Source organism: Microtus ochrogaster, chromosome 4 (genome assembly GCF_000317375.1).
Source record: "Microtus ochrogaster isolate Prairie Vole_2 chromosome 4, MicOch1.0, whole genome shotgun sequence".
Classification (NCBI taxonomy): domain Eukaryota; kingdom Metazoa; phylum Chordata; class Mammalia; order Rodentia; family Cricetidae; genus Microtus; species Microtus ochrogaster.
Genome location: NC_022011.1, coordinates 31268302 through 31280155, shown reverse-complemented (window position 1 = coordinate 31280155; position 11854 = coordinate 31268302). Strand labels below are relative to the sequence as shown.

The window sequence follows — 11854 nt, the reverse complement described above, 5'->3', positions numbered from 1 at the left end:
GATGGCTCAGTGGTTAAGAGCATTGCCTGCTCTTCCAAAGGTCCTGAGTTCAATTCCCAGCAACCACATGGTGGCTCACAACCATCTGTAGTGACGTCTGGTGCCCTCTTTTGGTCGGCAGACATACAGACAGAATATTGTATACATAATAAATAAATAAATAGATAAATAAATAAATAGATAAATAAATGAAAAGAAATTCACCAAACTGCAATGGGGCTGACGGTGAAGGATGATGGGATAACAAGGATACCACTTTCTACTTCATGTCTTTTTCCATTGACTCCAAAGACTATATATAAGGTTTTTTTTTATTGATATTTATTGAGCTCTACATTTTTCTCTGCTTCCCTCCCTGCCTCTCCCCTCCCCCCTTCAACCCTCCCCCAAGGTCCCCATGCTTCCAATTTACGCAGGAGATCTTGTCTAACATAGGTTTTTTTTTTTTTTGGTTATTTTTTTTTTTTTGGTTTTTCGAGACAGGGTTTCTCTTCTCTGTGGCTTTGGAGCCTGTCCTGAAACTAGCTCTTGTAGACCAGGCTGGTCTCGAACTCCCAGAGATCCACTAAGGTTTTTATAAGGAAGTCAGTCCCCAGCAGAAAGACAGGAACTCACAGGTAACCCGTCACCTTAGGCCTGCCAAAACCTAGACAAACTGCAGTATAGAGACAATAGAGCCTTACACTGGCAAACCTGCTGTGGAGGAATTCCCATACTAAGAGCTCCCTGGAGCTGCACTGTTGAGCAGTCTGTCTGTCTGTCTGTCCACTCTCAGATATCCTTTGCCTAGTCACCCAGGGAGGGCAGGTCCTGAGAGGGAGCACCAGCATCTCTGCATCCTAAGGCCATGAACCAGTCTGGGAACCCCTGGCCACAGCAGCATGTCAGAGGACCTGACTTACCAGCTCCTCATAGTCTTCCCCAACCATCTCAGATCCCAGTCCTGGAGGGATGTGGGGGCTCCCCTGAGTGTGGAGGTGACACTGTGTCTTGGTTGCAGAGACTGTTAAAGAAGTCAAGGTACCACAGGCTGCCCTGAGTGTTCCAGCTCATGAGACACCTGTGACAGAGGGGGAAGAGGTTGGCATCCCAATACCAGCCCCAGGGTTCCTGCAGGTCACGGAGAGGAGGCGTAAGTATCACTGACCATCCCAGCGGCATAGAAGAACCCCAATTATCAGGGACAAAGCAGCCTGAGTGTGAAAGGCGGCAGCCCTGCCCAGTGATGGGCAACTGTGCATGCAAATTGCAAAATGGAGGAGCTGAGAAAGCTCTACAGTCTGGAGTGTGCAGAGCTATTTGCCTGGGTCTTGTCTAGTAGTGACTTTATAGAAAGTACCAGTTCAGGGAATGGCCCAATGGGTAAACTGACTGTTGTGCAATAGAACCTGAGTCCAGATCCTCAGAACTCCTGTAAAAACAAAACAAAACAAAAACAAAATGGGGTGGGGGGATTGGAGAGATGGCTCAGAGGCTGCTCTTCAGAGGTAGTGAGTTCAATTCCCAGCAACCATGTGGTGACCATCTATAGTGCCCTCTTCTGGCATGTACGCGTACATGCATGTAGAACTCTTGTGCACATAATAAAATCTTAAAAAAAAAAAAAAAGTTGTGGTAGTACATGCTTATAATCCCTGAACTGGGGAGGCAGGAACAGAGAGAATCATCACAACTTCCTGGCCAGTATAGCCAAATTGGTTAGATGGAAATCCCCATCTCAAAAAAATAAAGACAGCGAACAACTGAGTTAGACAGCCATCAGCTTCGGCCTGCATGCATGTCACACATGTATGGAAACATACACATCAACCCAAAGTGCCAGATCACCCATGTGGGAGGAAACCGCTGAGGTGTAGTAGCCTGATCAGGTGGGACCGAGAGGTAACTATGTCTCCTGCAACCCCTAGAGCCTCTGAGCAGCGTCTCCTCTCTGGAGGTCCACTTCGATCTCCTGGACCTCACTGAGCTGACCGACATGTCTGACCAGGAACTGGCCGAGGTCTTTGCGGACTCTGACGACGAGAACCTTGCCACTGACTCCCCAGCAGGTGAGGCTGCACACTGGCTTGGAGAAAGGTCAGGGGGAGTCCTGGGGTCACCCAATTGTGTGTTTAGTCCTCATATTTCATCCTTATTTATATTTTGCACTATTTCCCACATGCGAAGGAATTTCCCTCCTACCCTATCTACTTCTTCACTTCTTCGAGTGAACAACAGGAAGCCAAAGCTATTATTCCTTGCAAATATAATGCAGCACAAATTCTAACTGGTATTAATAATAAAAACTCGGAGTCAGCTATTGAGGATCAGAGAAGCAGAGTGGCAGCTACTACAGAGTTCTTACCTCTACCAGTGCTCAGACCAAAGGGGCAAGCCTGTCCTCAGACTGCCGCTCAGACTGACTGCCTCAGACTGCACTGAGCTCCTGTCTCCTCCTGCCTTATATTCCTCTCTCCACCCAGCCATATCACTCCTGTCTCCACCTCCCTAGTGCTGGGATTAAAGGTCTGGGGTCCCAACTCCTGGGATCACTTTTGTGTGAGCTCTGTTTTGTTTTGTTTTGTTTTGTTTTGTTTTTTAAGACTGGATCAATTTCGTATTGCCCAAGGCAGTCTTGAACTAACAGAAATCTGTCTGTCCCTCAAATCCTGGGATTAAAGGTGTGAGCCACCACTGCCTGGCCTCTAGTGGCTTAGCTCTGACACATTCACACCAATGCACATAAAATAAAGTTTAAAAAAATGTAAAAAAAAGAAAGAAAAAACAAAACAAAGCTGGGTGGTGGTGGTGGTGCACACCTTTAATCCCAGCATTTGGGAGGCAGAAGGAGACAGACAGATCTCTTGTGAGTCTGAAGTCAGCCTGGTCTGCAAAGTGAGTACTAAGACAGCCAGGGCTTTTATTACACAGAGAAACTCTATCTTGAAAAACAAAATGAGCCGGGTGGTGGCGGTGCACGCCTTTAATCCCAGCACTCAGAAGGCAGAGGCAAGCAGATCTCTGTGAGTCTGAGGTTGGCCTGATCTACAAGAGCTAGTTCCAGGATAGGCTCCAAAGCTACAGAGAAACCCTGTCTCGAAAAACCAATAATAATAATAATAAAAAGCCGGGCGATGGTGGCGCACACCTTTAATCCCAGCACTCGGGAGGCAGAGGCAGGCGGATCTCTGTGAGTTCGAGACCAGCCTGGTCTACAGAGCTAGTGCCAGGACAGGCTCCAAAGCCACAGCGAAACCCTATCTCGAAAAACCAAAATAATAATAATAATAAGAGAAAGAGAAAAGAAAACAAAAGACATAGTTGGTTTCACTGTGTAGCCCCTGGTTGACCTCTTTGTAGACCAAAGTAGCCTCAAACTCTGAAGATCCAACTGTCTCTTATCTCCCAAGTACTGGAATTAAAGTTACCACCACATCTGGCATTTCAACATCTTAAAAAAAATGTATCAATGTGACCTTCAGCTGTCCACTTTGTGCTGTGGGGTAGGAAAAGCAAAGGAACTGAGCCCCACCCACTACCAGCTTCAGCTTCTCCCACCCCCAAGTCAAAACATGTATACACGACCTGGGATGAGACCTACATGTACACCGAGGGCCTCGTGAAAGGCACTTGCCGTCCTTTTCCTCTTCTGAGACAAGGTCTCGCCATGTAGCCTGCTGCCCTGAAACTCAGAGATCCACTTTCTTTTGCCCCCAAGTGCTGGGAAGTCACCATCCTTATTGAAGGAACTCCAGCCCCAGCGAGGGTCTGCAGATCAGATGCTCACATGCTTCCTGGAGGTGGTTGGTGGTGTGGCACACACATACATAGACACACACACACATGAGAAGCTGTGGGCTCTGAGACAGGACAGCTACATGAAGGAGGACCCTGGCTCCCATCTCTCCTGCAGAATGGAGTTCTGCCTGATCCTGGTGGCATCCCTTCTCAGTGCTACCTTCCTTTCAAGTGCTGTGTGGGCGGAGCCAGGAATGCCCCATGACAGCTGTGGTGGGAACACATGTGGCTGGACATGCAGAATGGGGGTAGCTCAACTCCAACCCAACTGTGCCCCTAGCCCCATGTGGCCTGCACCCTGGAGAGGAGCTGAAGTCTCACAATGGGGCACAGACTATCAGGTTTGCAGGGCCCCAAGCCGTACTAAGCCACTTAGGAAGTCAAGGCTCGGGCAGTGTCTTATCAGATTCACATAGGCGACAGGGCAGATAATCTCAAGACTTAACTTGAGCCAGGCAGAGTGGTGCATGGCTTCAGTCCCAACACTGGGGAAGCAGAGAAAAGTGGATCTCTGAGTTTGAGGCCAGCCTGGTCTATGTGGTAAGTACTAATCCAGCCAAAGCTATATGGTGAGCCAAAAAAAAATTTAAAAAACAAAACAAAACTTAGCATTGACTTTAGTGACTCCTAGGGACATCAGAAAAGCCCTTGCCCATTATCTAAAATCTTCAGCACAGTGGCAGACACCAAGAAAGCCTATGTATACCCAGTAGCAGTAGCAACAAGACCGGCAGAGCCACAGTGTGGAGCCTCAGCCCCTGCCCACCCCCTGCCCCATTTTCCTGAATCCTAGACTTTTTCTGTGTTCTTCCTAGGTCTGCACCCACTATCTAGAGCTGGCTGCCTACGCTCCCCCTCCTGGACAAAAACAAGGGCGGAGCAGAACCGTGAGAAACAGCCCCCCAGTGACCCGGAACGACAAGGTACAGCTGTGGACACGTTCCTCACTGTGGAGGGGCCCAAGGAAGATTAGCACAACTCCATCTCTTCCAGAGTTGCTGAAGGGCTGGGCTAGACCACCATGATGGCAAATCAGGACAGTATCGACACAAGAGACACATTCTGTTAACTCCAAGACTCCAGCCATCACTCGACAACAGGTCCAAGTCTGGGTGCTGGGCACTGGCCTCTGGGCACTCCAGCACAAGCACAGCCCAGTGGCCTTAGGTCCAGCTGGTTCCTGGACCCCGAATCAGGGATGACACCGTATGGAATCTCTGCCTTGGGATGAGAGGAGGAATGGAGTGGACAATGGTGGCCTCGGTCTTCTCAAGACTTGTCTCTAGGACAAGCCGTTTTGTCTCTTGTGAGATTCCAAGTAGGTTCAAGGTATGGGGATCCAAGCCCATGAGAGCTGCCCAGGAACCTGTAGGGGGATGGATATCCAACCTCGGTGAGCTCATAAGCCCAAAGTAGATTTGGTTGTCAATCATGGGCTGGCTCTACTGTCCAGCCGAGTGGCAGGGACAGGTTACTTCCCTAAGACTTGCACCCTTCCTCTGCCCTGGGCAGGTGCCACTGTTTGCAGTCTCACCCCAGGCTTGCTTCTCTGTGTCTGTGGGTGTGACAGCTCAAAGGCTGAGGAGTCACCCCGTGTCTTCCTTCCTTCAGAACAACAAACCTGAGTGACAACTCCCAGATTGCTCAGAAGGACAGAGTACCGTCTCCCCATTCCTGTGTCTGTCATAAGGGCATCTCCTCTGCCTGTCCTCCACATCCCATGCCTAGCTCATCCACCCACATCTCCTATCAAATGCTCAGTTGGGAGGCTCTGACACTGTGGATCCTGTGGATCTTGGGAGCAGTTCAGGGGAGGCAGGGCCAATCCAGCCACCCACTCTACTGCGACGCTGGACCCTCAGTTCAGACGCTCTCAGCGCTACTTTCATGTGCTTGAAGACAACTCTGACTGCTGCTGTGACCACGAATCGAAGACTGGTTTTAAAATAAAGGTTTACTTGCATTCTGTCCCTAGGCCAACCTGCGCTGCTGGCTGCTGCTCACTGTCTTCTGAGAAAGACAAGGCTTTTGATCTTCATTTGCAGTGAATGCTCCTGGTGGGGCCGGGGGGGGGGATGCCATGGGCTGCTTCTGGGGGGCTGGGAGCAGCCTCGAGGACGCTCCCACTTCAGAGCCGCTCTGCCTCTGCACTGTTGACCCATAAATGTGGGTTATTTCTGCCTGTCTCCTGAAATGAAAACCAACCCCGGTTTCCAAAGGACACAACCCAGCAGCTGACTTTTCATCTCAAGGTATCTGTGAACCCTTGGCTCCACTCCAGCCTGCCAGGGTCTTACCCCCACCATCCACTCTTCCTGCTGCAGCTCCCATGGGGCACATTTCCAGAGTCCCTGAACCAGTGGTCCTTCTAGCCGATATCAAAGTGCCACCGGGAGCTCTGCTGTGCTCTTCCAGGCTGTCCTTATTTGAGCTGCATTTCAGGGGCAAGTGTCCTGGATTTTTAGTCCCCAAGTAATACAATAAAAGGAACCACTAAGAAATAAAATCCTGCCAACTCTTCCAGCCAACAAAGGTGTCCTGAGCAGAAGGAGCACTCTGTTCAGAAGTCACAGGGAAGCCCAAACCTTGCTGCTTAAATTAACAAGAGAAATGAGGTGATTATGAAGCCAGCCAGGAGTGACCTTTCTGCAGGCTCAGGTGACCGTAACTTTCCACATGGATAGTCAGGTCTACTGTGCACCTTCTGGGAATGGAGTGATTTCTGACACATTCTAAACATCCATGTCCCTTTCCCCTTTCCTCAGAGGGAGGCAGGCAGGGAGATGCTCTGCCAACCTCACTTGCTGAGCTGGGAAGAAAGGCCAGCTCACACCTCCCACTGGCCTTTGCTGGCATACTCTCAGGTGTCCGGGATGGGTGGAGCAGCAGTGTGGTGTTACTTGTTCTGCTGTCTGGAAATGGAGCGCTGTGACACACACACCATGTCACACAGAACAGACAGGAAAAAGGACTCCTCTGATAAGGTACCAGCAAAGCAACTGGATCAAACAAGGTGAAGGTGTGGGTGGCAAGCCATGGGGACACTGACCGAATAGGATGAGAGGTGCAGCCCAAGTGTAGTTAGAAGTATGCAGACCACCTCAGGGTCTGTGATGCACAGAGCCTGTCCTCCACACCCCACAGCCCCGCTCCACCATCCCCATAGCCTGTCGCAGGCTCTGACACTGTAGATCTACAGGAGCAGTCCAGGAACGACAGGGCCAACCCAGCCACCCACCCCTCCGCTGCTCAGTGACTCTGGGAGAGTCCCACAGATATGTCGAAGTAGCAGTCTCAAACAACCCTGTGACAATGCTGGCTCTAGACTGTCAGAATCTACAATGTCACAGCCAAAGAATCACCCCTACCTCATCAGAGGGAGGCTAATACAAGACCCCCAGGACCCTAAGTAGCTCAGTGACTGAGACCATGATACAGGCTGAGCCCTGAAGATTTTAAAATTTTAATCATGTGGGGCTGGAGAGATGGCTCAGCAGTTAAGAGCATCAGCTGCTGCTCTTCCAGGACCTGGGTTCAATTCCCAGCACCCACATGGTGGCTAACCCTAAGCTGCAGCTCCAGAGGATCCAATTGGTATTGCTTGCACGTGGTACACATACAGACATGCAGCCAAAACTCCCATGCACATAAAATTAAAAATGAAAAAAACATTTTATTTTTAAAATTTAGTAATGTACATTTTACAAACAGTAAAAGTTAGAAGTATCTGTCCCCTGATAAAATTTCTGTTTCTGAGGCTCTGAGGCAAACACAATTTAGAAAATGTACTATACTATGTACATTCAGTGTCTGGTCTTTATCCAGGCCCCAAAGAAAAGTTAAGGATGAAACGGTTTAAGAGGCAGAGAGCAGGTCTCCTCCCTCCTGACGAGACATCCAGGAAGCCCATCACCATCAGTTACAGAGCTGGAGAGAGGCTGAGCAGCTGAAGTGCTTGCTGCAAATCATCCACATAAAAGCCAGGCAGAAAGGGACACCTGTAATCCCAGCACTGGGAAGGCAGAGACCAGAGGATCCTTCGAGCTTGCTGGCCTGCAAATCTAGCCAGATTCAGTAAGAGACCACATCTCAAAAAAACAGGGTACACTGCTGGCAAGATGGCTCAGTGGGTAAAGGCAGGTTCTACCAGGCCTGATGATTGTTAGAACCCACATGGCAGAAGGACAGAATTGACTCTAACAAGTTGTTCCTGATCTACACGTGTACCATGGAGCATATGTGTTTGTGGACATGCATGTGCAGACACAATCACAACTAAATAAATGAAAAAAAATCAAATAAGATAGAAAGCAATTGAGGGCTGGGTGGTGGTGGCACACGCCTTTAATCCCAGCACTTGGGGAGCAAGTTCCAGGACAAGCTCTAAAGCTACAGAGAAACCCTGTATCAAAAACCAAAAAGAAAAAAAGCAATTCAGGAAGACATATTAAGTCAACCCCTGGTCTCCGCATAATCATATGGACACGTTATCATATGCACACATGAACACCAGTGGGCATACATACAAAAATTTTAAACAAGCCGGGCGGTGGTGGCGCACACCTTTAATCCCAGCACTCGGGAGGCAGAGGCAGGTGGATCTCTGTGAATTCGAGGCCAGCCTGGTCTACAAGAGCTAGTTCCAGGACAGACACCAAAAACTTCAGAGAAACCCTGTCTCGAAAATCAAAAAAAAAAAAAAAAAAATTTAAACAAGGGAGTAAATGGATTCCTCCCCAGGCCATGAGCAGACTTGAAGAGTTGGCTGATGCAGCAGATGGTACAGCCCTGAGATCTGTGATCCCAGGGAGTCCTGGAGGAAATCCACAAGCACACTCTTATGGAACCCTAGGACCCAAGCGTTAAGGGCTGGAGTTCAGGCCTCCACACCCCAAGATCAACAAGAAAAAGATGCCTCTTTTAGACCCTTCCTCTACTCAAGAGCTGTCCTACAAGATGGTTGGTAAGCGGGCACCAGAGCTAGGCTAGATGCCAGGTCTGACTGACAACATTTCTGACGCTGCCAGAGATGTGCAGCTGAGCTGGCTTTCTTTCCTAAGCACTGATCAGCTTAAGAACCCAGCCTTCCCTTGATGACTGGCTTACATTTTCATTAATTCTTCACCAGACTTTATCTGTGTTGGATCAGGCTTAGCCTCTGAGCAATTAATTACCTCAGAGGCAAGTTATAAGGCAGCATACTTGGAAACTGAATCAGCTCTGTGTCTACTGGAAGCTGATGTAGCTCCTAATGCCCTATACACAGAATCCCCAAAGACAACACTCATGGCTTCACAGAAGCCAGCGTCCAACTCCCTTTCTACCTGAACTGCCAGACCTCTAGGTTCAGGGCCTGTGGCCTCAGGCCTTTGATCCCTTAGCTATTGCCTTGGATGGAGGCTGCCAAGTCCTGGCTCTCTCTTCTGTGAAGTCTAAATGGTCTTCTCTAAAAGATCTGTTTGTAGTTGTCACCTATTTTAATTTGTTTTTCAGTTCCTCTGACAGCTGTTCTGGCCAACAGTGGTCAAATAGGCCACTGCTATGCAGGGGTCTCCTGTAAGCACCGCTCAGTGCCCCCTTCCTCCCGACCCTGATTCCAGTCTTTCAGCCCCTCAGGAAGGGATGTGTCCTCCTCTAGGCTGCCAGTGCCCTCTACAAATTCCTCATAGGTGGACTTCTCTGCAAAGGGCCGAGGACCCAAGAGCTCTATCATGTCAGCCTTCTCCAGCACTTCTTTCTCCAGGAGTCGCCTGCTCACCTGAAAAGGAGAGCCTCCCATCAGGCTGCTGTGTCCAGGACGGGAATGTACTAGTGGTCCTGATTCAGGACAGAACCTAACCTAAGTAAGCCCACAAAGGTCATCATGGCCTGACCATATCCCAACCTGGAACCCACAACCTGGCTATGTCTGAGTGAAGCCCACTCACCTTCTCAACCTGCTCCCGGCACTGTGTGAGCAGTTCCAGGGTCCGATCGTAGGCAGACCTGACAAGGTGCCGGACCTCCTCATCAATGAGCTGGGCAGTGGCTTCACTGTACGGTTTCTCGACCATGGTCTCTCCTTGTCGGGGGAGGTCAAAGGATACCTGGCCCAGCTTCTCGCTCATTCCAAACTGCACAATCTGAAGTAGAGGAGGGGCCTCGGGTTGGCTGGGTCCACTCCAACTGACAGGGTCACACACTAGGACAGCGCCTTACCTGGGCATAGGCACTATGGGTGACCTTCCTCAGGTCATCCTGAGCCCCTGTAGTGATCTGGCCAAAGAACAGCTGCTCAGCCACCCTGCCCCCCAGCATCATACACATGCGGTCGAAGAGCTGCTCCCGTGTGTAGAGGTATTGCTCGCGGGGAAGGTACTGAGCATAGCCAAGGCCCTTGCCCCGAGGGATGATGGACACCTGAAAGATAAGAGCCTGGAGCTGGAGAAATGGGTCCGTGGACAAGAGCGTGGATTGCTCTTGCAGAAAACTACAGTTCAATTCCCAGCAGTCACACTGTGGGGGTTACAACCATCTTGTAACTCCAGCCCCCCTTCAGGTCTCTAAGGACTGCACTCATGTGTGCAACCCCCCCCCCCCCCCCACACACACACACACTTAAAAAATCACAGGCTGGAGAGATGGCTAACAGTGAACACAGGCTGGAGAGATGGTTAACAGTGAAGAGCAGTTGTTGCCTTTGTAACAAATGGACCCAAGTTCAGTTCCCACCACCCATACAGTGGCTCACAACCATCTATAACTCCAGGCCTGATCAGATGCACACCCCCCTTCAGGACCCTGTGAGTACTGCATACAATCCTACACAACACACTCTCTCTTAAATAGACCCAGGTTCAGTTCCCAGCACCCACAACCACCTGCAACTCTGTATGTTGGATTCAGGCATCTAACATTCTTCTGCTGAAGTCACCTGGTGCACATAAACATGCAGGCAAACCACTCATAAACATAAAATAAATCTTTAAAAAAATGAAAATTAATCTTAAAAAAGAATTCAAAGTCTTGTCTTTGTCAGCCTCAAACACTGTTTCACCAGGTGCTGCACTGGCCATGGTCCCTTTACGACTGAGAGAGGCAGGAGAAAGGCCCTGAATTTGAGCCACTAAAGACCAATGCTCCCTGGGGAGCACACTCACACCAACAGCCTCAGTGTCTGACTGTCCCAGAGACTCTGCAGGAACTGAATGCACAATCACTCCAATAAGAGTCAGACCCAGAGCTTAAGATGTCAGCAAGGCCCACCCAGAGCTTGCTCTGCTTCCCCACCCCAAAAAGAACCAGACAAATTATAGACCAACATACTCCTTGAAAAGTAAAAGGGAGGCTGGTGAGATGGCTCAGATGGTAAAGGCACTTACCATCAAGGGTTAGGACCTGCGTTCAATCCCCAGAATCCATATAATGGGAGAAAACTGGTTCCAACATCTGACCATCATACATGTACACATGCGCACGCACACACACATGCGTGCACATGCACCTGTATTCACACACACACACACTCTCTCTCTCTCTCTCTTAAAAACAGAGAAAAGAAAGTAAAAGGTCATGTCTACAAATGTGCTGATCTCTGGGAAGCCAGAGATGGCACCTGGGCCTAGAGGCGCTTGAGAAACTGACCTTCAGCAGAGGGTCTGCATGTTCCAAGAACCAGCCCACCACTGCATGCCCTGCCTCATGGTAGGCGACAGTCGTCTTTTCACTGGGTTGTAGGACCTGGGTCTTCTTCTCAAGGCCTACAAACCACAATCCAAGGAGTGAGAAACAGGAAGAATGTCCACCTGCAACCCCCCAAGGTCACCAGACAGTCTGGACCGACTGCCATACCCCATTCCCAGGCCTCGTCAGGAACCTGTCCCTCCCTCTCTAGCACAGTTGACTGCATACAACTCAGAAGACGGCGAAAGCTCCTAGGAGAGCCCTCGTTCTAAATTTTGGTTCAAAAAAATCAATTGTGGCCGGGCGGTGGTGGCGCACGCCTTTAATCCCAGCACTCGGGAGGAAGAGGCAGGCGGATCTCTGTGAGTTCGAGACCAGCCTGGTCTACAAGAGCTAGTTCCAGGACAGGCTCCAA

The 11854-nt window shown here is 49.8% G+C and overlaps 2 protein-coding genes across 3 annotated transcripts in view; one reads left to right on the top strand and one right to left on the bottom strand.

The window, feature by feature from the left end:
- The window catches only part of Dbndd1 (dysbindin domain containing 1), an 11850-nt gene extending 6093 nt beyond the window's left edge, over window positions 1-5757 (top strand). Inside the window, 3 exon segments of the mRNA XM_005345845.3 lie at window positions 1001-1132; window positions 1908-2048; window positions 4593-5757. Coding sequence (XP_005345902.3) covers window positions 1001-1132; window positions 1908-2048; window positions 4593-4750 — 431 coding nt within the window. The 3' untranslated portion in view covers window positions 4751-5757.
- A 2669-nt stretch (window positions 5758-8426) lies between these two features.
- LOC101991513 (AFG3-like protein 1) overlaps window positions 8427-11854 on the bottom strand; it is a 24095-nt gene continuing 20667 nt past the window's right edge. For both annotated transcript variants that reach the window (XM_013354360.2, XM_013354364.2), the window contains exons 14-17: window positions 11401-11516; window positions 9976-10176; window positions 9705-9899; window positions 8427-9535 (exon numbers count right to left, since the gene is read on the bottom strand). In XM_013354360.2, the coding sequence (XP_013209814.1) occupies window positions 9317-9535; window positions 9705-9899; window positions 9976-10176; window positions 11401-11516 (731 nt within the window). In that variant the 3' untranslated portion in view covers window positions 8427-9316. The remainder of the gene's footprint in view (window positions 9536-9704; window positions 9900-9975; window positions 10177-11400; window positions 11517-11854) is intronic.